This window comes from Bemisia tabaci, chromosome 10 (genome assembly GCF_918797505.1).
Source record: "Bemisia tabaci chromosome 10, PGI_BMITA_v3".
NCBI classification, from domain to species: Eukaryota; Metazoa; Arthropoda; class Insecta; order Hemiptera; family Aleyrodidae; genus Bemisia; species Bemisia tabaci.
In genome coordinates this window covers 22,419,506-22,446,946 of record NC_092802.1, presented here as the reverse complement: position 1 = coordinate 22,446,946, position 27,441 = coordinate 22,419,506, and the positions used below count along the sequence as shown (strand labels likewise).

The 27,441-nt window shown below is 40.0% G+C and overlaps 1 protein-coding gene across 2 annotated transcripts in view; it reads left to right on the top strand.

Annotated features, from left to right (window-relative positions):
- The window catches only part of LOC109042342 (uncharacterized), a 196,816-nt gene that overhangs the window by 94,073 nt on the left and 75,302 nt on the right, over window positions 1-27,441 (top strand). For both annotated transcript variants that reach the window (XM_072304903.1, XM_072304904.1), the window contains exon 2: window positions 13,731-15,050. In XM_072304903.1, the coding sequence (XP_072161004.1) occupies window positions 13,822-15,050 (1,229 nt within the window). In that variant the 5' untranslated portion in view covers window positions 13,731-13,821. The remainder of the gene's footprint in view (window positions 1-13,730; window positions 15,051-27,441) is intronic.

The window sequence follows — 27,441 nt, the reverse complement described above, 5'->3', positions numbered from 1 at the left end:
TTAAAGTATAATGTAAAAATCTTGGTAAATTAGCAAAACCACCTTCTCCTGTACAATGAGAGAGTCGCTTTTAATATTTGTACACGTAAGAATAGTGATTAAAAGAATCCCTTTTTTTAGAAGTTCTTTCTTTAAAATTTTGCCATTTTAAACCCTCCCACAATCCGCCGAGAAAAAAAAAATATAAGTAGCAACACTATTTTTTGTATGAAAAATCTCTGCAAAGAACCATATAAACGACCCAAGTGCCTCCCTAAGGTAAATAAAATCCAGAAACCTAAATGCCACTAGATAGCTCTATTTAAGAGGAACATTTTAAAAAAAAGTTCATTGAAATCGGTTGAAATGCAGCGGAGTTATGCATCTTTAAAAGTTTTCACTTCAAAAAATGGCAACGTCGCACATCGGCAGCCGAAGGTGATTTAAAAGTTTTCACTTCAAAAAATGGCAACGTCGCACATCGGCAGCCGAAGGTGAAAATACGGCTCGTGTTGTACACCTTACTGCTCTGTGTAATTATTTCAACGTAAATTGAACGTAAGGGACCCCTAGTTCGCGAATGACTTAGTGATAACACGCATTCACATTGCGCAAAAGCGCATGTGACCAACTTCGAGCGGTCATATCTCGGAAACTAAACGTTTCCCCGGGATGATCTTGTGCTCGTTAGAAAGGTGAGAATCTGAACTTTCATTTAGACTGGTTTTTGTTTAGATTCCGTCGATTCCACGATCGTGGTAAAATAAAAACTAAATTTTTGTGTCTATCGAAAACTGCTAAAACCGCGTAAGTGCCACTTAAAGCCGAGTACACCCCAAGAAACTACACATCACTAGAAAGCTCTATTTAAGAGGAACATTTTAAAAAAAAGTTCATTGAAATCGGTTCAGATGCGGCGGAGATATGAATTTTTAAAGGTTTCCACTTTAAAAAATGGCAACGTCGCAACCCGGCACTTCTAAGCAAAACGGCGACCGGTTTTGGGTGTCTCGAAAGCTACTATATCACCCCAAGTGATCAAAATTCGAAAATGCCTTGAGGCATTTTTGGCCGTTTTTTCACACACCTCTTTTTCAATAATATTTCAAACTACATAGAGAAGAGAAATAATGAAAAACTTAGAAGAAAGAAAACAAAACATTAACAAAACAAGTTTTTTATTATTTATCATCTCCATGTAGTTTGAAGTATTATTTGTTTAATTTATTTTTGGCTTTTAGCTCGATTTTTTTCAATCATTTTACCATGCTATTATATCTGGACTTTAGATCCAAGCGACTTTTTTTCCAGTGAGTGATCAAAATCAGCTCCAAAATTGTAGAAATAACAAATAATCATAAAATAAATGAATTTTGCAGTTTTGGGACGGGTACTTCCTTTTTTTCCACCTATGAATGATACTTATGTAGGCACTTGAAGATTGGAGTCTTAAAACGTGAGCCATTGAACCTGAAAGTGAGCGGGTGGATGAATTCTGAAAATAAAACAAAGAGTCGCCGAAAAAAAGTGTTCACGAGCATTCGTAAGCTTTATTCCGAGGCTGTAGAAAAAGCACGTGGGAACGAAAATATCTCCTGTTAAGCCTCCAAAAAAGTTTTATTCCATTTATGACGTAATTATATTCGTCTACGGGCAAGGCACCACGTCTCTCTTTCCCTTTGAAGAGTTATGAATAACATTTTTGTGATGATTTTTCCGGCAACCGACAGGTTTCTTTTTTCACTAGTCATTCAATATTCGTCGCCGTTAAATTCATCAATTGCATCACTGATGAGGATGACGTCATCGGTTAATCATCAACGATCCATCCTTGAAACCATCTATGTGACGCTATCCTGTCAAAGTCTCGTGGCAAGGGTCAGGGTTGCACGGGTGAAGTGAAAAATGTGAAATATTGAAAATTCCCCCGAAATATTTCTCGGAATTTCACAAAGTTGTGAAAAATATAAAATGTATTAAACGTATTTTCAGAGGCTGGGTATATCACACGCACTATAAAGCACCAAAAAGCGACAACTAGTCGCCTTTCCTTTAATTTTGCATTCAATTTTGAAAAGCACCTGTCAGTCAATATTTTTCATGTGTTTCTGCAATTCCGTGAAATATTTCACATGAAATTTCAAGATTTTATTTTTCATGAAAAATTGCAACCCTGGAAAAAGTCGGGAGATCAAGCCCCAAAACGCGCTTGTTTTGAAGTAATAAAGTGCAAGTAAAACGCAATGGATTTACCAAAAATGCTCATTGAATTGCATTTCTTGTGTTCGTCACTTGAAATTTTCCGCCTGGCAAGAAAAACCGAAGACAACCTGTCAACTAATTTCAGTGTGTTTTACACAGAATACATTTTCCAGTCGACTCAGGCTGACTGATTCACCTCGAAAGTTTTATCAGTGTTGCATATCAAAGGTCGCGGGAGATTTTTGTGAAACCACACGGAAAAAAAAGAATTGCTGATTCAACAATTCATTGCTAAAAACAGTGAGTGCAATGTTTCAACGCAGATTTTACAATAAAAAATGCTACTTTAATCACATTGTAAACTAATTTAACCACGGGGGTGGTTACAGTAGCATTTTTTTGTTGTAAAATCTGCGTTGAAACATTGCACTCGCTGTTTTTAGCAATGAATTGTTGAATCAGCAATTCTTTTTTTTTCCGTGCAGACTATTTATTTTCCGAGCGTCATAGTTTTATTTCGATATGGTCATATTGATTAATATTGAACTAGTTTCTCTCACTTCCAAAGTCAACTCTGGTCTGATTAGAATCATGTGAAACGTATTTTGCTTAACGATGAGTCCCTTGCACGCAGGAGGTACAGCTAGAGTCCCTTTATACTGAGAGTTAAGACAACTCCCCCTCATGGAGTCACTACAGATTACACAAATTGAACGTTTTTCGTAATCTTTGATCGGCTCATTCTCAAATTCCTTTCTCCGTTCCTTCTCTCATCCCGTTTGTTCCTTGTCGAACCCGTAATTCCTTGGTCCATTCCAGATTACAATCTTTGCAATTGATGAACATGTAATCTTTATTCCCGTTTGTGACACTGTGGAGGCCTAAAATGGTTTCAGGACATTTTGTCAACGGTTTTTTGTCCGCGCTCCTGTTTTGCCCAGTGGTTTAAGTCCTTGTGTAAAATTGGCATCAGTGACTTGGTCCAAGCGTCATGTTTTATAGTCCGTGTGTAAAATTATAATGACAATATTGAAATGAGTAAATTGAGATAGAAGGAGGTGTTGTTATGATAACTCATTTTGTAAATGAAATGTTACTTTCTCCTTTAGATTCATCATTTTAAATTGTCATTGGTGAATATTTAATTTTATTTTTATCCTTAAAATTTTCGAAGCGACAGCATCGATATTAACCTCAACAAGCCGTAGTTGTGTTGAAAGGAAGTACATAAATACAAAAATGAATCAAAGACAAAAAAGAAGAACGCAATCTTTGGTTTTAACCCGTTTGTACGTAGATCGATTAGAGTCAAATACGTCCTATTTCGAGCGTTTGGTTGCGCGCACACCACGCTGCAGCCCAGTAAAAGCACAAAATATAAAATAATAATCTAAAGTGTTGTAGGTATTATTAAATTTGACACGGAATCATCTAAATATTTACAAAACACACAGTATGTTATCCTTTAATACATATCCCCCCCCTCTCATCGATTTAGATGAGAATAATTCATGCAGAGTGTGCAAACATCGCAAAATCATGAGTTGAAAAACGCTGACTTTGCGAGTCTAAATATTAGATCCGAACACGGGTCGGAGCGTTGTGCTGTAGCCCGTGTCACGCACTGGCGCCTACAAACCTAACAGGGATACATCACGCAGTGCGCAATGCGTGAAGTATCCCTGTTAGGTTTGTAGGCCCCAATGCGCGTGTCGCGCTGGTCACACTCGCCCGCCGCCACGGGGCAGCGTGCCACGGCACTTCAAGCAACTATTTCGGAACTGAGATTTTGTGCAGCATCATACGAAATTGAAGGCGCTCCAACGTATCAAGAATGACAGGCATCCTTTGAGAGTACAGAGCTTTTCTCGCAAAATAAATAAAGATACTACGACACAATAAGATCGCGGTAGTCCGTAAACGCGGTTTATTTGAAAACGCTTGTTACGGAATACGCAGATTGCGTGCTAAGGAGTGGATTTCAGACTTTTTTTATGCATTCAACGTGATATTTAAGCAAAGAGGTTGTTCCAAAAACGCCGATTTTGGCCCCCCCCTGGATTTGGCCCAAACTTTGCTCAGATGTTGTACTAAGTGTCCCCGATGCTTGGGCAAAATTTCAGCCCCCTCGGATAATTAGGGGGGAGGGGGCAGGGGGGCAAAGTTGCAATTTTTTTAAAACTTTAAAAATCGATATCTCGCGAACGGTTTTAGTGTAAGTGTTGCGGTTTGCGCTAAAAAACGTCAAAAAATATTCTCTACAAGAATATTAATGCTGTTTGCAAGGTTGCGTAATTTATCGCGGTCATAAATCGATTTTTTCGATTTTGAAGGTTCGACTTTTTTTCGTTTTTCGTCTCTCCTCTCTTTTGAATCGTTGCTACGTGAATAAAAACCTGTTGAGGTGATTCTTCATGAAATTCTGCATCTACCACTTTTGTTTGATCTTGGGGAAACGATTCGTTCGTGAGTTATAGCGATTTTTCTGCGCGTTATCGGTTACGCGCGGGCGGCTTATCGGCGGCGCTCCATCCCGCGCGGGCAAGGCAGAGGTTGTTTCACCGCTAGGGCCTTATATTCATGCTGTAGGCTGTAATTATCGATATTTTCTCCTCCCCCCACCCTTCCCCTGCAATAAATATTTGTTTAATACTTCGTTATACAGGGTATCCCAGACCACCCGTAACAGGTCTTTTTCTCGGTTGGTTTAGGTAGTACGAAGTGGGGGGCCGCGGGATTGAATAGGGAATTGACCCCAAGGAATCCGAATTTCACGGTCCCGATGCCCCCCTAGCCACCCTCGGGGGGTAAAAGGGGGAGGCACAATGTCTCCCGACTTTGGGGATCGTGACCCCCTCTTTACCTCCCAAGGGGGGCATGGGGGGTTTCGGGACCGTGAAATTCGGATTCCTTGGGGTCAATTCCCTATTCAATCCCGCGGCCCCCCACTTCGTACTACCTAAACCAACCGAGAAAAAGACCTGTTACGGGTGGTCTGGGATACCCTGTATAACGAAGTATTAAACAAATATTTATTGCAGGGGAAGGGTGGGGGGAGGAGAAAATATCGATAATTACAGCCTACAGCATGAATATAAGGCCCTAGCGGTGAAACAACCTCTGCCTTGCCCGCGCGGGATGGAGCGCCGCCGATAAGCCGCCCGCGCGTAACCGATAACGCGCAGAAAAATCGCTATAACTCACGAACGAATCGTTTCCCCAAGATCAAACAAAGTGTGGTAGATGCAGAATTTCATGGAGAATCACCTCAACAGGTTTTTATTCACGTAGCAACGATTCCAAAGAGAGGAGAGACGAAAAACGAAAAAAAGTCGAACCTTCAAAATCGAAAAAATCGATTTATGACCGCGATAAATTACGCAACCTTGCAAACAGCATTAATATTCTTGTAGAGAATATTTTTTGACGTTTTTTAGCGCAAACCGCAACACTTACACTCAAACCGTTCGCGAGATATCGATTTTTAAAGTTTTAAAAAAATTGCAACTTTGCCCCCCTGCCCCCTCCCCCCTAATTATCCGAGGGGGCTGAAATTTTGCCCAAGCATCGGGGACACTTAGTACAACATCTGAGCAAAGTTTGGGCCAAATCCAGGGGGGGGCCAAAATCGGCGTTTTTGGAACAACCTCTTTACTTTCAGAAAGTGTTTTCAGTTGGCTGTACAGTGTACCTCTTGCCAGCAACAGACCCATCTAATAAGATAGTATATTTTATGGTGCTTTAAATGTTACCCTCCCTAAAGGTCCATCACTCTTTGAATAACACATAAGAGTACAGATTAAATGACACGGGAAAAAAAGTGTCAGGGGTTATCCCCTAAAATTGTGGTATACTACTCCAATTTATTGGATGATTATTTGGACATCTCTAATTAATTGTATCAGTACCGTAACGCAAGTTAGGGTAGTACCGCAAAATTTGGGCTCGTTACCTAGTTTATTGGGGTACTACCATGATTAATTGAGGTGCTACTATAATTTAGTGGGGTACTACCACAATTAATCGGAAATGTCCATATCATCCAACAACATCGTGCTTTTTTTTCCGTGGAAAAAAGTGCAAACCTGGCATGGTGCTAAACCACGAGAAACTGGAAGAATGCAGAGGAAAAATGAGTGGGTGAATTATTAAACTATGATTTCATCAGAATCCTTTGATCAAGGCGAGAGGGAAACAAGAGGGCAAGGTACGCGGAACACTCCGGCGGAAGGAAGGTGATGAGACGTTTGTAAACAAGAAACAAACAAGAGAACGGTGCTTTGAAACGGCAGCGGAGAGGGTGAATGTAATATTTAAGGGAGAGGGAAGAAGTAGGGCGACAGAGGCTGGTATCAGCGAGGGCGGGGGTGGAGCACACGTAAAGAGAGAGGTGGGAACGCTGGCCTACGGTGACGCGAAGCGTGTTGCGTCGCTATGGGCTACAAATATTTAGCGTTATGAATTTCCAAACAAAAATATTAAGTAAAATCCAATACGTCATAAACCCAGGGTCTCGACGCAATTAGCCGATTCTTTTCCTCGAAATGTAAATTTGATCCGATGGAGACTAATGAAAGCAATATGCAGTTACGGAGGTGCAGTAATGAAAAAGTCTTCACAAACAAAGAAGAAGATAATCTAACAAAGAGGAACGAAGCAAGAATCGAAGAAACAATCGCGGAAACGATCAGTGAAGAATCTGCTCGTTTCAAAACTACGGGATAATCAACCGTGGTAATAGTAGGGCGGATAAGCATAACAATCGTGCATTTCTGGAAGAAAGCATGAAACTTTCAGGATATCATCTTTACCTATAGAAGGTTTAATTTCGCAAGTGAGCCCAAAATTCTGAGGCCATGGGGGCCGGGGGGGCAGGGGGCCCTGATTTCGCTATGTTTTGCCGAATTTTCGCGTTGGATCATCGTGAGAACGCCGTTAACAATGTAAAATGTGATCAAAACCTGTGTAAACGTCATTGATAGGTTCTCTCAAACAGTATCCTAAAATGCTAGCACTGTCCGATCCCGGAGCACCCCTCAAAATGCCTAAAATTCAAAATGGCGCCCATAATAAGGCCTCCGGAATATCGGTATTTTCACTTGTGCATATCCTGTCATGTGAGGTATCGTTTTCCATGTAATTTTGGTCGCAGATTTCATATTTGAAGTCAAAACAACCCCCCGGTCAAAATTGGTGCCCCCAATCCAAGATGGCGTCCAGATTTGAAAGGCAGGAGGGTGCATTTTTTAAATTTTTACGCGATAAGGCAAGTGATATGTCATTTCCTATGTAATTTTGGTCGTAGATTTCATTACTGAAGTCAAAACAGTCCTCCGGTCAAAATTGGTGCCTCAAATCCAAGATGGTGGCCAAATTTTAAAGGCAGGAGGGTGCATTTTTTCAAATTTTTACGTGATAAGGCAAGTGATATGTCATTTCCTATGTAATTTTGGTCGTACATTTCATTATTGAAGTCAAAAAAGTCCCCCGGTCAAAATTTGTGCCCGAAGGCTAAGATGTCGGCCAAATTTGAAAGGCAGGAGTGCGAATTTTTAGGAGAAAAATAATCACGTGAGATGACAAGAGAGGTAGGTATCAATTCATACGCATTTTTAGTCAACAAAACGAATCTAAATGAAATGTAAAAAAAATATTTTACACAAAAATGAAACGAGATAATCAAGATGATTGCCATCATGGCTGACAAGTGAAAAATGATGAGCCACTAATAGTGAGGTGTCTTGCTGGTGACTGCACAAAAACTCTGAACTCAATTTCAGATGCCCTAGACTCAGGGGATGAGCAATTAATAAGTACCGAAAATAATTTAGAAAACTTTCAGTCGGTTTCAGTTGGTGGGTCTCTACTCCATCGAGTGCGATCGAAGCATAGGCATACTTACGAATCCATTGCACAAACCTATGTTCCATCAAATTGATGAGCAGACACCAATGTTTCTTTGCGTTTTCAAAGTGATGTTAAACGCGCAAAATCCGAGACGATAGCTGTTCTTGCATGCGTTTACTGGTTGCCATTCAACCCCTCACATCCATAAAATAGGAACAGCAACTTTATTCTGTCCGCTTTTATGTGATCCTTACCTGCAAGAATCTAAAGAAAGGTTCTTGGAACCTAATCAAAACCATGAACGGATATAAAGAGCTGGAAAAGAGTAAATCGATGGTGAAACTGCTTAAATACTATTTCGGGTTGCGGTGTTGCAGACTTCTTGTCATACTTCCGTTCCTTCATTAAAAAATACTGGAGTCATTTCTTGAAAACTTTGCTTGTTTTCACTCTCTATGTGAGGAATATTCTGTAAAAATGTCAAGCCATGATGTTGGTTTGGTCCCCTTTCAAAAAATAAAATAGGAGCGAATATTTTGAAATCCTGCAACCAAAATACGCACTTTTGCTGTTTCACCGTCGAAATATTACTCCTCAATAGTAGCCAAAAAAATGTGACTTTCGAAGACCTCCGTCATCATATATCGAAGGAAAATTTTCCAGCTTTCAAAGTCTTCATTCAATTAGAGAAATTACCCTCGATATCATCAGCAATGAAGTAAGCAACATTAATTTAGGAGCTACTTTTATACTCAACTGTGGATGGGATGAAGTGATCTGGATGCTTGTCTTTGGGGATGGATGAATAAAAACAAGGAGCTTCATCCTATTTTAAGTGACTTGCCTCCAGCTTCCGGAATCCCCGCTTAAAATTATCCGGTGTAATTGTAAGAAAGGGAGTGACACCATGCTGTACCACCAAGAAAATCATATTTTCGTTCTTAGACTCATGCAGAAGTTCTTAAGACTCCAACTGAAAAAACTTACAGAACCGTAGGAGGAAGATCCTGAAGAGCCTCACTGGGAATGTGAATCAGCATGTGTTGATTAGGATTTTCTCCTATACTGACTGGAGAGGGTATGGCAGGTGCGTCGCGTTAAATGTCCTTATCTTTATTGAGAAATTATATGGGCTTAAAAATGAATAAAATAGCTCATTATAGATGCTCCTGTTAACATCATTCCTACCGTGGACGGTCAAACTGATCACCCTCTTAATTATCTCGTATCAAATGTGATAAAATATTTTTTCTACATTTCATTTAGATTCGTTTTGTTGACTAAAAATGCGTATGAATTGATACCTACCTCTCTTGTCATCTCACGTGATTATTTTTCTCCTAAAAATTCGCACTCCTGCCTTTCAAATTTGGCCGACATCTTAGCCTTTGGGCACAAATTTTGACCGGGGGGCTTTTTTGACTTCAATAATGAAATGTACGACCAAAATTACATAGGAAATGACATATCACTTGCCTTATCACGTAAAAATTTGAAAAAATGCACCCTCCTGCCTTTAAAATTTGGCCACCATCTTGGATTAGAGGCACCAATTTTGACCGGAGGACTGTTTTGACTTCAGTAATGAAATGTACGACCAAAATTACATAGGAAATGACATATCACTTGCCTTATCACGTAAAAATTTGAAAAAATGCACCCTCCTGCCTTTCAAATTTGGCCACCATCTTGGATTTGAGGCACCAATTTTGACCGGAGGACTGTTTTGACTTCAGTAATGAAATCTACGACCAAAATTACATAGGAAATGACATATCACTTGCCTTATCGCGTAAAAATTTAAAAAATGCACCCTCCTGCCTTTCAAATCTGGACGCCATCTTGGATTGGGGGCACCAATTTTGACCGGGGGGTTGTTTTGACTTCAAATATGAAATCTGCGACCAAAATTACATGGAAAACGATACCTCACATGACAGGATATGCACAAGTGAAAATACCGATATTCCGGAGGCCTTATTATGGGCGCCATTTTGAATTTTAGGCATTTTGAGGGGTGCTCCGGGATCGGACAGTGCTAGCATTTTAGAATACTGTTTGAGAGAACCTATCAATGACGTTTACACAGGTTTTGATCACATTTTACATTGTTAACGGCGTTCTCACGGTGATCCAACGCGAAAATTCGGCAAAACATAGCGAAATCAGGGCCCCCTGCCCCCCCGGCCCCCATGGCCTCAGAATTTTGGGCTCACTTGCGAAATTGAACCTTCTATAGGTAAAGATGATATCCTGAAAGTTTCATGCTTTCTTCCAGAAATGCACGATTCTGGGAACTTTTTCCCCTTATCCGCCCTACTATAAGACGTGCTGAGCTGTTGCGCTTCACAGTTAAGTGCACGGTGCACACTAGAAACCTTAAAGCGCCTTCAATATTTGTGTATGCAACACGGACATCCGTTAAGCACGTTTAGTTGCATCCAGGCGCTGAGTCAGCCGTGTCCGTGGCCAGGGTGTCTACAAGTCCGGAATTTTCGGATAGTCCGGAAATACATTTAGTACTGAAAAAGTGTTGGAATTCCGCAAGAAGGTCCGAATTTTTTTTTCATTTTTTGTCATATCTGTCGTAATTCGAGCGAGAAATTCAAATTTTCAAAATTTCTCGACTTTCGTCAATCGGTAGCACTGAAAACGTACTGAATTTTTCTGTTGAGGCGGTTCCGTGTTTCTTGGAAATTTACTGAAAAAATACTGTAAAAGTACTGATTTTTGGCTACCCTGTTATAGTAGACACCCAGGTGGCTTTGACAGGCGTTAGCGCCTGAGCACCAGATTGCATTACTTCCCCTTCACTAAACACAATGACGACTCATTGTATGTTCCACAGAATAAAATAATTGCCATTGTTTTTAATTGAATGAATGGGGCCCTTTTTAAAAATCAATTTTAGTTTAGATGATCTGAAGATCACCGGAAAAAGTCTGTACTAGAAGGCAGGAGTAATAAAAACTAATTTTTAATAATTAGCACTTGGATAATTAAAATTTTTGTAACTGCAAATGAGAGAATATCACACAATATAGTCTAATTTTTCATACGAATACTCAAATAATGTGTAACCTCCGATCTAAATTCATCATCATTTTAGTCTGTTGAAAAAAATGGACCGCGGAGAAATTTTCGACGTACTTCTAGTAATATTTTCCTTTTAAAGTGCCGGTTGGTCTTAGAAAAAAATACCATCGAAAAACTGAGAACATTTTTCATTGACCAGTTTCATCGGATTTTATTTCATCTTTCGCGGTTTCCCTGAAAAGAAAAGAACCATATATCTGACGTAACTTTCGTGCACCAAGTAAAGATGAACCATACCCATTACCAGTGTGGACGTTTTACCGATAATGACTTTTTACTCCATACAAATTTGTTCTTCAACTTTTTCTTTCCTGTAAGTTGTTTAATGTTTTAATTCCTATAAATATTCCTCAGTCTTCAATGAAACTGAGGTCAGAGGGTTACAGATTACAGATCCATGTTCTATGCTTTCAAATTCTTAGAAATTAAGGACGGAAATTACTTTTTGTAGATTCACCTGTCAGTTTTATTAGATAGTTTCGCCGGGCGCTACTGACTGGATTTGAGCCCAGAATCTATTGAACTTGAGTCAGACGCGCTGACTATTAGGTCAACCTATCCGGTTTGATACACTCGTAACTGTGAGAAAAATTTCGTATCCAGATTCCATTCCGGACTAAGCCAAACTAGCCTGATATTTTCAGTATCAGATACGTTATTTTGTACCCAAAGCATCGATGGAACATCGATCATACCTTTAAGACCCAGGGAGCAATCCTTCATCAGAATAAGCTAAATTTACGTTAATTTAAACCGTTCCTGTTGATGAGTGAGCTCGTTCTGAATAGCTAAAACCTCCGCAACGTCACCATCAAAATTGTTAATGGCTACCCGGGCCAAAAGTAGTAAATCAAACAGTGGCGTGGCGTGAACGATCGATCATCGATATTTCCCCATTTGAAGCTATGGTAAAGAATCGATTATGAAGGTGTTCGTTGCGAACACCCTGTTTATCGATCCTTTTCCATGGGTTTAAACGGCAGACCAATCGATATATTGCAAAGCACGCCACGCCACTGAAATCAAAACTGAGACGATTATGCACTGCTCCGCGTTGAAAGGCGCCGAGCGCTGAAGGGATCAAAGCAGATCTTCTACCCATATTTCCACCTGCAAATTTATCGCACCAGTGTCAACATGACCCCCCCCCCCCTCTCCCCCTCGGGGAAGGCAACAAAATCAAAAGCAAAGTTCAGCAAGGAGAGAAGGTTTGCAGTGGTGTTTGTTCTGAGAGAGTAACTTGATCTCTCAACCTCGAGCGACCATGTATCGACTATAATCGTGATTGGAATATCCAGGTTGTCTACGTTCCCGCGTGTAATTCAAATTATATTCAGGAAGGTCATAACTTTTATCGCAAATCTGACAGAAGTCGTATTGAATCAATAGAGGTTGGTGCGGCTAGTTCGAAATTAAGATTTAACCACGTCGGGTCATATTTATATAGTCGCTCTTTAGACACGTCTTTTCCTGAAAGACCCCATACGGCTCATATTGTCATCATAGCATGTTATTAAAAGAACAATTTTTCCAAACATGGGGTGTATCTCAAGAAAATAAGTATAGAAATAGATTCTAACGAAAGATTAAAGTGATTTACTGCAAAGAAAATTACAAAATAAGTACGAAAAAATATCAGAGATTCCGGAAAGATTAAGGTAGGAACGGAACATCCTTAAAATTTGCAATGATCCTAGAATTTTCCCTCATGCATTTCGTAATTTTTGCGGTGGCAAATCAGACCGTGGCCTCGTCCATTGGTGGATCCAGCAAATTGGCAAAATTTTACTTTTTCCATTTAAACTAATGGAAATGTATCGATTCTTGGAGGGGCCAGGAGCTCCTACAATGATCGATTATTTAGCCTAGATTTAATTGGTGGAAATCCGGCGTTGCCAAATTTCTATAGATCCACATCAGTTATGTTGAGGACTTCTCAAAGCCTCTCTTAGTTACAATACCACGTGGGGCGTTCCCAAGAGAAAGGAGTTGTTTAAGGAGAGACTATGAGTATGATCCAAAGTCTGATGAGAAGCGTGCATATCAAGTCAAACGCTTACCCAAAAAGTTCCTTGATGTTCCTTTCAATTATATATTGAATCATAATAAATGATATTTGACAATATTCAATGATCATTGAAGATCATAAAAAGTTATGTGTCACTGTAAAATGCGGTTTCCTCCCTTGAAGTCAGAAGAAGTGTTACGCCTCCATTTTTTCATGGTGCCTTACAGTGGCGTAGACAAGGGGGTCTGAAGACCCCCCTCCCTTTAGCCTCGTTAATTGCCTCTTTTTTTGACTCTTGGAAGGCAGACAAAATATTATCAGGGACGCACACAAAATAATGTAAAGTTACGGTCCCGTTTTTTTTTTTTTTTTGGACGTAATTGTTTTATTGTGATTTACAGGGTGGAACTATCTGTGACAGGAGATAGCCCGAAGGCCTATAGTACATACTAAATGAAACCTAAATGTTTAAATTGAGTACATTTATATTATGCGAGAATCCCCCCTGTATATCCCCCGCCCCGTAAAGAATTCCTTATTGCGCCACTGGTGCCTCACTTGAAAACTCATTGAAATGTGCTTTTTCCGTTTGTTACAGATCAGTACTGCTGAGCGCAAAATTCTGGCGAGTCGGTTCCCCGAAAAGGCGAAGAAAATGACATGTGGCATATCACCAAGTCCCGAAAATAATGTTTTACATCACTATGCTGCTCCTGAGCCTAATGTGTTCAGCTAAGCCGAGGTACCTGAAAATCGAGCTCACGGGAGTCACCGCGGAACCGGAAATGAACAACTCGCACCACGTGACGTCACCAGTCGACTGCGACTCCACCGCGAAGCTAACAAAATGCAAACCAGCAGTCCCAGCCGGAGAGATTTTCCGGGGTGATCGATCGCCTACCTGGGTCAACATCACCGAACTTATAAAAATTATCTCTGCTGGAAGTAAAATTTACACCGGAAGTGGAAGCTCTACCAACCAAACCACTTCCGGTCATCAAGGCTTTCGTCAGGGCGAATTCACCCATAAAGACGACTTTCAAAGACTTTCAGGGGCACCCACCAAGGTCAAGGTCATCATTACCGGAAATGACGTATCGGTGATTAACGGAATCTCCACCGGAAGTGCTGAGAGGTTTCCCGCCGGTGGGAAGCAGCAAAGGAGTGATTCCGTTCTTAATGATGAATTTCGAAGCCTTGAGATATCGGACGTAAATGTAACGGCCACACGTGGGATTGTAGAGATATCGCATCAAGAAGCAAGAGATTTCTCATCCATTAGTGATATCCTTACCGGAAGGAATATCGTAGCAAGGAATGCAACCACTTCCGGTGGCGTAGGACTCCTCAGCGACGACTCTCAAAGACTCAACATATCGAATAAAGATCAGTTCACTCGAAGTGGGATCTCGACCGGAAGTCCCGTGATTTCACGAAGAACCGGAAGTGAGCTCCTCGAGAGCAGGAACAATTTCCGGCGGAAACGGAGAACCGGTCGCTCGGAGGTTTCGGACAAGCGCGCGCGGAGACGGGTCAAGAAACTCGCGGGAGGGAAAGAAAGCGCGGACGACGCGAAACCGGTTGAGTGGCAACCGGCGGAGTGCAGCAATGCGACCTGCCACCCGGCCGCGAACCGGACTTCCGGCACTTCCGGTTTCCTGAGCAACGTTTCCGGTTTGTCGGAGGACGAGGAGGCCCGGAACCAGCGGATCCTCTACGCTTTCCGGTCGGCGTACCCGATCGAGCAGTGGAAGAACTGTTGCTATTTCAGCGAGGACTTCCTCGCGAGCATCAACCCCCACTGGCTCCAATTCACGCCCCCGGACAGGTCGTCGCACTACATTTTGGCCAGCCTCTACGCGGTCATCATGGTCGTTGGACTCTTCGGCAACTACCTCGTCATATTCATGTTTCTCAGGTCAGTTAACCAGTTGTTCTTCTGTATTTCCAGAGGCAAGAGACCCTCCACTAGTATCTTGGCCATTGTGGAAGCTTTTACTTTCGGGACTTCAGCACTCTACTGTTGACTTACCTACATGGTTGATGTTCAACAACTTGTTGTCAGTTTCGTTTTGCAAACAAGCGAAAATGGACGACGTTTGGGAAACTTGTTTGGCACTTGACGTCATCCGAAGCTCATCATCGACCATGTAGGTAAGTCAACAGCCGAAACTAGGGTGATGGCTGTTGCTCCCCAGTAATTGTCCATATGGAATTGTTGGAACCCCGAAAGTTAAAGCTTCCACCCGTCGCACAGTGCGGCCCTCTGTGGACAAAAGTCAAAAATTCACAACTCGACATCTGAATATTTTTTTCGGAATTTGTTATCTTAAAGATATTTCTGACTCACTATGATGGTTTATTTTCAAATTTTCCGCTCAAAACTACCTCAAATGTGGGTAGAAAGTGGGCAGGAAATAGGTCGGGAATCACTGGTCCGTAAGAAATACACGGGAAAAAGACGTCAACTTCAAATGGAGATTTCTCGCTTGAAACGCAAAATGCTCTGTGTGGTTGACATTTCCTTAATCCTCAGATATCCAACTTCAATTCTACGAAAAAGATCTTGCGACTTTTTGCGACTATCAGAGATATTTGAAGTTAAAGTTTGGGTGTTTCACGTTGCTTTTACATTGTTAACACAGGGCTAATTCGAGGTTGCCAACTTTGAATGAACTTTTCTTGAAAAATACGCAAAAAAACCTGAGGTGTAACATTTTCTTATTCCTCGAGTGTTTTACTTTGATAGTGCCAAAGGGTTTTCCTCTGTCGGTGCTATTATCTTCATTATTTAAAGTTAAGTGTCTTTTGCCGATTTTTGTCCGCATCGTCCGTAAGGGTGCCGCACTGTGCGTCGCTAGGAGGCCAGTGGAGGGTCTCTTGTCTCTGTGTGTTTCGCAGGCAAATTGTCAAATTCACCATTTTATCAAATGCCGAGGTAAATATTCAAATTTTCAGAGTTTATGTTTTCACCAAGACCTCTCAAATTTCCAATATTTTGAGAGTAAAGATCCATAAAAACACAGACTATCATTGCATTTTCCGTTCAAAAATTATTCTCTTTTTTTGCAGCTGTCCAAAGTGTAAAAACCTATTTATTTTATATAAAATGCTGCATATTTTGAGATGAATGTGTAATTAGGGACTAGAAAAAACGCTTTATCATTGTATGAAGCAAATGTTTTCACACAATCCTCTCGAATTTTTAATATTTGGAGAGTAAACATCCATAAAAACAAAGACTATCATTGCATTTCCCGTTCAAAAATTATGCTCTTTTTTGAAACTGTCCCAAGGTGTAAAAAAACTATTTGTTTTATAAAATTCTGCATATTTTGAGATAAATGTGTAATTAGGGACTAGAAAAAACGCATTTATCATTGTATGAAGCAAATTCTTACAGATACATTTTTTCCACCTGATCAGAGAATGACTTTATCAACAGTCAGCAAAACTATCAGAATTTCAGTCTAATTGTAAGTCAGAGCATTTGACTGTTTGCCTCGACATTTAACAAAATGTCTAATTTGACTATTTACCTGCGACATATGCATGCTCCTGTTAAGAAACATGCATCAGAATGCTTAACTTCGTACCTTGTCTAGTGGTCCATTCTCGCTCGAAGGCACATTTAGTCTGATTTCATCATTAATCGTCACCCTCCTTACATAGAAGCATAAGCAGACTTTGCGATGGACCCGGTCGTTAATATAACTCAATGTATTCCTGGGCTCATCCCAAATTGCAGTTACGCTGTTTTGTCAACCGAGCGATGCAATACTCCCTCCGACTAGGGAATTAGTCGTTTTATCTGTGTATATCCGATCGTCTCATCTGTGTAAGAAGTCATGGCACGGCAGATGAAACGCCTCACTTGGGAGCATCGGTAAACAAGAAAAATAATCCTCCTTCGAATTCCCTCGGAGACGCAGGTGGTCGGGACCCGTTCATCGCGGGGCCTTCAACGTCGCACAGTGCAATACGATGCAGATCGATTCAATACGAGAGTTCGGACAAAATTTGGAAACTTTAAACGCTCATAACTCTGTTTATACAAAACTTTGAGGTTCCAAAAGTGATTCCACTGGTTTCCTTCATTCTGAAAGTGGTACCATTCACTGGAAAAAAATACATTGGATCTAGAGTCCAGACTCTTAAAAACATCGACAAGAAACAGTACTCTTGATTCAATCAGAATCTAGCTTCAATCAAGAACCAAGCCTCTTAATTTAAGCGGACTTCGTTTTGATTCAATCAAAAATATGGTTGAATCAAGAGTCCTTTTTCTTGTCGATGTTTTTAAGAGTCTGGACTCCAGATCCAATGTTTTTTTTTTTTCCAGTGTATTTCGGCACACCCTTTTCGAAACTATTGTAATATTAGGGGGTACGCCCCTCGAGCGTTACGCAACCCTGTCGCGTGATCGTAAAAATACATTGGATCTAGAGTCCAGACTCTTAAAAACATCGACAAGAAAAATTACTCTTGATTCAATCAGAATCTAGCTTCAATCAAGAACCAAGCCTCTTAATTTAAGCGGACTTCGTTTTGATTCAATCAAAAATCCGGTTGCATCAAGAGTAGTTTCGCTTGTCGATGTTTTTAAGAGTCTGGACTCCAGATCCAATGTGTTTTTTTTTCCAGTGTTGGTTTTCTTTATGGAGTATTTTCTTCAAGAAGCATCCCACTCTGGAAAAAAACACATTGGATCTAGAGTCCAGACTCTTGAAAACATTGACATGAAAAAATACTCTTGATTCAATCAGATTTAAGCTTAAATCAAAAGGAAATCCGCTCAAATTAAGAGGCTTGGTTCTTGATTTAAGCAAAAATCCGATCGAATCATTAGTATTTTTTCTTGTCGATGTTTTTAAGAGCCTAGACTCTAGATCCAAGGTGGCATGAAACGTAAGAAAGAAATTAAAGATCGGAAATTTCAGTGAAATATTTCATGAAATTTCACGAGGCTGTAAAATATTTCATATTCCTCAGGGGCCAAAGTATGCAACCCGCACTCAATTACCCAAAAATAGAAGAAAATTACGATTTTTACAACCTTCGAAACATGGAAGAAACTTGTATTTTTCAATATCTTTCATAAATTTCTGAAATTTCATGAAATATTTCACGTGAAATTTCAAGATTTTATTTTTTATGAACTTTTGCCACCCTGTCTAGATCCAATGTGTTTTTTTTCCTGTATTGTGAAATTTTCTTCTAGGAGCACCCCTTAAAGTTTAAAATGTGATGAATCAAACATCAATATGTGCAGTTTCACCCAGAAATTTTATGTCCAACCCCTCTGATTGACTCGATCCACCGTGCGTCGCTGTTGATATTACGATCACTGAGCGGTGCCGCGGGGTAGTTTAATTGGATAGGCAACGGGAATACACACGACCCTGGAGTCGTACATAGCTGAAACCCCGCCGCACAGTGGATCGAGTCGATTAGAGAGGTCGGACATGAAATGTTTGACTAAAACCACAAATTTTGGTTTTCGTCTCGTCACATTTTAAACTTTAAGGGGTGCCTCTTGAAGAAAATCTCGCGAGAAAACCAATGGAGCCACTTTTAGAACCTCAAAGTTCTGTAATAACGGAGTAACAAGCGTTTAAAGTTTCCAAATTTTGTCCGACTTCGCCTATCGACTCGATCCATTGTGCGTCGCCGCCGCTGACGATAACCACCTCGAGTGCCCTTCTTTCAGTTTCACTTTAAAGTTCACATCTTGACCTATTTGTTTTTTTATAATGAAGCCGCTTTCCCGGGAAGAAAACTATCGACGCAGTAAGGACTCCCTCCCGCCCCGCCGCGGCGTCCCGACTGAGGATAAGTTCTGAAACGGAAATTGGAGACGGGAATTGTGGCTGTAAGCACGAGACGAATCCGTCTCGGATCTAATAAGCCACTAAACACGCTACTTTAATCTTTAATGATGGCCCTGCCCTGTTAGTAACGTCAAATGAACCGAGTTCGTAGGAAGTAACCGAACGCATGACGCGTCTATAAAAGCACCTATCTGTGTATGGAAATCAGTGGTAGATATTTTGGTTTTAAATGGGCCTGTTGCTAACTTAACCTATGGAGTTCCTTTATACTGAGAGTTAAGACAACCCCCCTCCCCTCATGGAGTCAGAAATGGGAATAAATATTACACAAATTGAAAGTTTTTCGTAATCTTTGATCGGCCCATTCTCAAATTCCTTTCTCCGTACCTCCTCTCATGCCGTTTGGTCCTTGCCGAACCCGTAATTCCCCGGTCCGTTCCAGATTATAATCTTTGCTTCTTTTTCTACCCTCTGACTAGGGCCATGACCCTGTTTGTCTAGCCTCTAAATTAATATATTAATATGACAAAAATAACATAAAATACAATAATATATATAACATATATATATTAGTATATAAATATGAAGGCGATGAGAGAGGATTAATTCTCCGGGGATAATCTTTGCAATTGGTGGAAATGTAATCTTTATTCCCGTTCGTGACACTGTGGAGGCTTAAAATACGGGAAACAATCAGAAGTGGTTTCTCATCGCCTTAACTCTCAGTATAAATATCTTCAGCTAGAGCAAAAAGAAGACTTGTTTCTTATAGAGCCACTCTTATTAAGTCAAATACGCGCTTCACAAACAACGGGTCGTAAAAATAGTAATAATAAATTACTCTGGATAGTTTTAATTCATCACTCTAGCTGAAGTTTGCAAGAAGCCCATTGCGCTATAAGTGTTTTCCTGCTCAAGTCGGTCCAAATTAGAGTGCCCATTTTTGGCTGTGGACAGGTCGGTAATTTTGAGGTTAGCCGGCCAGGTTGGCCTAGTGGTTAGCGCGTCTGACTCTAGGTCAATAGGTCCGGGGTTCGAATCCCGGTGGTGGCGACAAATTTTCATGGAACTGACGAGTGGATCTGTAAGCAGAATTCGCTCGGCCTTAATCCGTGAAAATTTGTAAGCCCGAGCATGGATGTCTACCAAACTCCCTGATGTCTTCGGACAATAAATAGTGCCTATACATGGCTGTAGATTCCGAAAGGAATAGAAGCCACTAAACTCTCAATAAAAAAAAAAAAAAAAAAAAAAAAAAAAAAAAAAAAAAACTTTGAGGGTTTCGCCCAGTCTCCGATTTTTGGTTAATTTTCCGATGTATCAAAAACCGTTGTATTTTTTAGCCAATCATGTCTCTACGTCAAGTTGTGTTGATTTGTAAAATTCGCTTTCAGCGAGTTTTTTTCCACCTTGAGATGTCGTGTCTGACTGGTAAATCTGCGCAGAACCACGAAGTTCCGTTTTTGGGCAAATTCTTTTTTTTGGGAGGTTCTGATTGGTTATTTTTCGCCATCAGTTTTCTGTTCGTTGGTGCAAAAGATCGCCTACCTCGGTTTTCTTGAGAAGCCGCCATTATCCCACCTCAAATTTGAAAAATAGAAGTAAAGAAATAATAACCATCGTACAAGGTGGAAAATTGTTCTGGAGGACTCGTTACGGATAAAGAAGTCAAAATCAGAGCTCGATTGATTGATTTAATTCATGGATACGCAAATATTGCCTTAGCTCAACTGCCGCGATCGGAATGCATGCTGGGATGAACCTCGAGACGCATTAAAACAGTGCGAACCATGGCTCCTACAGCAATGCGCTTCATATCCCAAAAGCAGTCAAGGTCTCTTGTGATAAGTCCCGCCCATTGCCCGAGTCTTTTAAATGCTATTTTTACTCTCGCTCACGTGGATCCGTTATAGCCTAGTTGACTAAACCGCCTCGTATTTTTGATTAGGTGCGGGCACCCGGCGATCGGGAGTTCGATACCCGACGATGGGAACTACTTTTTAATGGTTGTATTGAATGTTTTAGACTAATCATCAAAAAATAATTAATAGTAGATGATAAATGTACGAACATTTTCTCGTGAGTTAATATGTTAAACAAAAATACTGGAATATACCTTCTTCATATAATCAGCCACATGTTCCCCGAAATTAATGACGTTATTTTCTTTTTTCAATAAAGTTAATTTGCATTCAACGTTCGTAAGTTAAGCAAAAAGTACCTATTGATACAAATAGAAAGACATGAAAATAGTATGTCTAACATTTCAGTTGTTTTTTTTTTATTATTTATTTTTTGTTTTTTTTTTTGTTTTTTCAATAAAACAAATTGACTGGGACTAGAATCATCGTATCTCTGAAGACAAAAGCTAAGTTTTTTGATACAGAAATACTAATATATTCATCCTTTATATAATCAGGGAGATGTTGACCCAAATATTGATGTATATTTTCTCTGTTCGCCCAAATTAATGATGGTATTTTCTTTTTTCAATAAAATTAATTTACATTCCACGTTCTTAAAGCAATATTTTCTCCAAAATTCAGCAAAAAATAACAATTTATACCTACGCAAAAAGTAAATAAATAAATGAAGCAATGACATGAAAGTAGTATAGGTAGTACACATCTAACATTTCAGTTACATCTATTTGAATGAAAAAAATGGCAACTTAGGAAGCACATAGGTCACTTATCGACGGTGAAACTACCAAACCACGTATCTCGGTTTGCGACGTCGCAGACTTCCTGTCATACTTTATTTTTTAAATGAAAAGCTACTTAACGTCCAGTCTTGAAAATTTCCGTGATTTTTCCTCTTCGTGCGGAGAAAATTCTGTGAAAATTTCAAGGAATGATATTGATTTGGTCTACTTCAAGAAAATAAAATGTGAGCGGAGATTTTTAAACACCGCAAACGAGATACGTGGTTTGGTAGTTTCACCGTCGTTATGATGCGTATTCGGGCATATGCGTAGAGTAAAAATATCATACTTTACGCCGAAAAAACGAAACTGAAAGTTAAATGCGTTAACTTCCAAAAACCATACATAATCCAACGAAAATAAATAATTGGTAAATAACAGCTTTCTTGTATGCAAAGAAAAAAAATTAAAAATGTTAAAAAAGAGACGTTGACACAAAATTACATAGCCCCTTCAATTCTGAAGATACTACAAACGAACTATACCTACCTTAAAATTTTCATATCCCAGAAGCAAAAGTTCCCATGACGAATATTGCTATCGCTAGCGATTGCAAAAACCAACTTGTTTTTTTTTTTTTTTTAATAAACCTGAGATAAGCTGTCACCTTAGGTCATATGATCATTGTCTACTCCCCTGAATATATTCTTAAGAAATAGACCTGCCTCATTTGTCAACTCCAAAAATCTCAGGCAAAAAATTTTCCAATTGTTACCCTTAGTAATCTTGAAATGATTGACAGCCGTCCGTTTTTTTTTTTTTCAATTCATTCGTAGAATTAGGGAAAGGTTTCGGCTGATGAAAATCGGAATGCCAAGCACCTGTCGCTCAAATTCTGGCAGGGGTGGAAATCACGGAGTTGCGGCAGAGTTTGGCAGTACTTTTGGGAGAACTCTTTTTACGTTTTGGCGTGAACCCTCTTAAGCAATGAAAACTACCATTGCCGCGGCTCAAGCCAAGTCGGCACAAGTAGTGGTTATTTCACTGAAAGCTTTCCAATTCAAACAACAGCCTCACAGCAAAAATCAGAATTGATCATCACCTGGGCCGAGCCGACGCGGGGGCTTTGACTTTATTTGGTGCCTCAACAAGAACCCACGCCTCAGTATACAGGGTCATTCAAAAGTCTCGCATCATCCCTATGAACCTTGCGGTTCTCGCCCAGTGGCGTGGCGTGCTTTGCGATATATCCATCGCAGGCAAATAGTAAAATCAGACATTTTGTCAAGTGCCTAGGCCAACAGTCGAATATGCTTACTTAAATTTTTATTCTGATTTTTTCCCTAATTTTAGACTAAATAATGCATTGCTCCCGCAAGAAAGAATTCTCTGTGAAAACTGGCATTTTACAATATCATTTTAAACGGTTTTTAGCTCCTGAACGAACATTTATCCTAAGATTATCAGCGTGTCATTAAATAGAGCTTTTTCGAAATCTAAACATTAAATATAAGAAAAACATTTGAAGAGGGGGGGGGGGCAAAAAAAGCTCGTAGATTCGATAAGTTATATTTAACAAAATATTGAAAACTCGTGAGCTCTTTGCTACAAATTTACAAAATTTCGGTAACTGCTAAAATTTGACTACCTGCCTAGGCATTTGATAAAACGCCTGATTTAACTAATTCCCTGCGACTTATCGATTAATCTCCCATTCAAACCAAATAGAAAAGGATCTATGAACGGGGTGTTCGCAACGAGCACCTTAATAATCGATTCTTTACCATAGTTTTAAATTAAGAATTATCGATAATCGATCATTCACGCCTCAAAACTGTTTTCGCCCTCTCTCAAGGATACATTCCTAAAATTGTTGGGGGGTCCCAAAAGTAGTTGTCTTTGACCTGCAAACACTCAAAAAATATCAAGTCTGTGTTAAAATGTTTTCGAAAGTTACGGAGACAGTGCCAGGTGCCTGCTTCTGATGGTGTGGGGATTTTGGATCACCTTGTAGTTACATCTGTTTCCATGAGTATGCTGCAAACTTTTGTAAAAGCGAAAAGAAGAGATGTTTCTATATTCAAATTTAATCCCTTCCCTCTTAAATAACGATGAGCAATCGCAATTTTTTCATTGAAAAATGCTATCGGGGAACAATTTTTCAAGATGTTGCAACTTCAGAAGTGAGGGGCAGGCAGTGAATTTTGGGCTCAACTAACCAATCCTACTTCATTGGCACATGTTGAAGGCTCTGTCAGCGTGAACTGCCGCACAGTGGAACGAATTAATGGGAGAAGTTGGACAAAATATGAGCATTTTAAAAGCTCATATCTATGTAAACCTCGAAGCAGTACCATTGGTTTTCTTTATGGAGTATTTTCTTCAAGAAGCACCCCCATATACTGAGATGGAAAATTTCATGAAATTTATTGAAACTTTTGGGGACTTTTTGTGCCGTAGTATCTTGATTTATTTTGCCAGGAAAGCTCCGTACTCTTAAAGGATGCTTGTCATTTTTGATACGTTGGAGGGCCTTCAATTCTGTATGATACTGCACAACACCTCTGTTGCGATCTAGTTGCTTGAAGCGCTGCGGGCGAGGTTGACTAGCGCAACACGCGCATTGCGCAATGCGTGAAGTATCCCTGTTAGGTTTGTAGGCGCCAGTGCGCGTGTCGCGCTGGCAGCACGCCGCGCGCCGCTCCACTCTGTGTTCGGCTCTAATATTAAGCGCGGTAAGCATATACCGTGCTTCATGGTCTGGTTGCAAAAATCCGCGGCTGATACATGAAGCATCACCCATTGCATCCTGGGTTATTTTTAAAGTCTCTCCGTGGCGGGAACGTAGTTGTATTTTTTCATCGTGATAATTAAACGTGGAGACCATTTAGAGTATTAGAGTGCTGGTAACAATTTTTTAATTAATGCCGTGAACAAAGGAATCTATTATGACCCTTTATGTCCTGCTAAAGCTGTCTAATATTTACGTATCTACCAATTTTCTTAGAGCAGATCGCTGTTTGAAATTTCCTTATCGGTTACACGTGCAAGCTGCGAGGCCATATAACAGGGTTTCCGATTGGCTGTCATTTCGGCAGGCAGTGAAGGCCAAGATACACCAGCAAGATACCAAGTGTCCAGCGACCAGAGATGGAAAATTTCATGAAATTTATTGAAACTTTTGGGGATAGATTCAGGAGGCTAAGAAAGGCCTAGAAACAGTAATTCTAAATTTTGAAATTTTTTACCCCAAGCCTAAAACATTCGCGCGTTGGAAATGTTTTTGTTTAGTTTAGAGGTTAGGCTGGGGTTTTACTCTCTAGACTCCCCTTTTTGCCCCTATTTGTGTCTGGCACCTTCAGTAGAGTAGCATAATACCGCAACATCAACAGAAAGACCATCTGAAACGCTTTCAGACCTCCAAAGGTTTAATCAATAATTCTAAAAAAATTGATTAATTTCAACTTTTGTGAAATTTCTAAACGTGAAGTTTCGCTTTCCATCTCTGCCCCCATACAAATTATAACGTGACAGAATCAACAACAAAATTTGCTGTTTTAGTAATCAAATTTATGTCCGACCTCACGAATAGGCACGATCCATTGTGTCCCGCCTCCACAAAAGTTGTATTTCAGCCTTCTGCGACTCGTTCTCTTTGATTTCTCTCTCGGCGTCGAGCGACCTCTTAATTAACGGAAATATCGTAAAGTGACGTAATCATCGTGAGGTTGCACGACTGAGCGGAGTTCGCGGGGAGTTGCCAAGAACTTTGAGGTGATATTCCAAAAAAACTCAGAAGTAGAGGCAAGGCTCAACCCAGTAGAACAATGATTCCTTGAGGGTTACGTAAAATGCCCGAGAACTGCGCACATTTTCGAAGAGCTCAAACCTTGGATGGAAGTGCAGGGGAAGGAAGCTCTGCGCTCGAGGAGGTTTCATGATTCGGAAAGTCTAATTTACGTGGTTGGCGTGGAAAACATTGGCTCCTTCATTCTGTAAAGTGCTAAAATTACAAATGTAGCCGTTTCCGAGAAAAAGGGTCTTCGATTGCCGCGACAAAATTTTGAGGAGACTTATTTTTGTTACGTCCAGTCTAAAAATGGACTAAAATTGGCCACGTCATTACGAGAGTGTACCTAAAATTGGACTGCATTTTGCAATTTGGAACTATAAATTCTGGCTCTTCTGGAAAAACACTTATATGCATAGGGAAACGAATGGCACATACGTTATTTTTAAACCGGGCTGAAATTTATAGTTCCAAATTGCAAAATGTAGTCCAATTAAGTGTCCCTACTTTAATTCTCTAAAAGTATCTGGGATAGAGCAAATCAGCGGAATAGATTTTTTAAGTCATACTTTTAGCTTTTCGACGAGCTTTTTTTTTAAATTTTGTCCACGGGTTGCTAAGATTTTTTACTTTTTCTGGGCCCTCCTTCTCACTTATTGGCTTTTCTGCGTGCAGCCGTCGATAGTTGACATCATTTTAGGAAGGCGTTGTGAGATAACTATTCGACCATCGGCGATGCCCATATTGCCGCTAGATGGAATTGAAGGCGCGTCACATTCTAACGATGACACGATCACTTTGCAGTTGCGGGCCGCCGTTTATTGTTTTCCGCTCTCGTTTTCTTCCGTTTTTATCATAATTTTGGCAGGTTGGGGGAAATACTCATCTTAATGGATCATGGATGGTTGCTTGATTCCTGTAGATAGACTATAAATAATATGATCTGCCCAAACGGCAACTTTCTACGTTCAATATTAACCGAGATAGCGCCCCTTGAAAAACTGGGGTTTTGACGTCATCAATCGCGGTGGTGACACTCTTGGTTTCTTCCGCCTTGCTTTTATCTGAGTTTCATGTTGAAGAATCAGTGCAAGTATGTGTATCACTGACCGATGAAAAAGCAAGGTGGAAGATACCAGGGTGTTACTACACTGGTGGATGACGTCAAAACCAGAATTTTCAAGGGGCGATATCTCGGTTGATATTCAACGTAGATAGTTGCTGTTTTGACGGATCTTATTATTTTCAGCTAATCTCCCAGAGTCGAGCATAAAAATACGATTTTATGATCAGCGCAACTGGCCGACTGTAACGCTTCAGAATCTCAGACAGTTTTTTCCTTTTGGGGTTTTTTTTTTATATTTTGTTTGAAAAAAGGAAGAATAACGAACTGAAATAGAATCTCGGCATCTCTTATGAATGTCAGAATCTCAGACAGTTTTTTTCTTTTTCTTCGGTTTTTTTTTATTTTGTTTGAAAAAAAGGAAGAATAACGAACTGAAATAGATTCTCGGCATCTCTTATGAATGTACGAGTATTTAAAATTATTTAGGAAGAGTCCAAAACAGTTTCAAGAAAAACTGATGTTTAGTTCTTTTTGGAAAAATGAAATAAATTAATACAACCGAAACATGAGAATAGGTGTGTTGCGACGTTAGAACCGCAGACAAACAGGCTTTTTCTGCTTGTGGCTGTCGATATCTGACATTATGTGAGGAAGGCGTTTGTGAGATAACTATTCGACCACGGGTGTAGCCCATATTGCCGCTAGAAGGAATTGAAGGCGCCTCACACTACGCCGATGACACAATCACATTGCGGGCTGTCGTTAAAGTGAAATTACGCGTCTTATCATTCTCGACTCTGGTTTCCTTCCCGTTTTTATCATAATTTTAGGAATAACTGAAACGTTTCAGAATCTTTGATCATGTTTAATTTTTTTTTAAAAGTTTCCCCCGTTGTTTAAATTTTTTGTGCACAAACTTGAAACGAAGAAAGAAAAATCGCAGACAATTTTTCGAGAAATTTTGTTCTCTAATTTGTA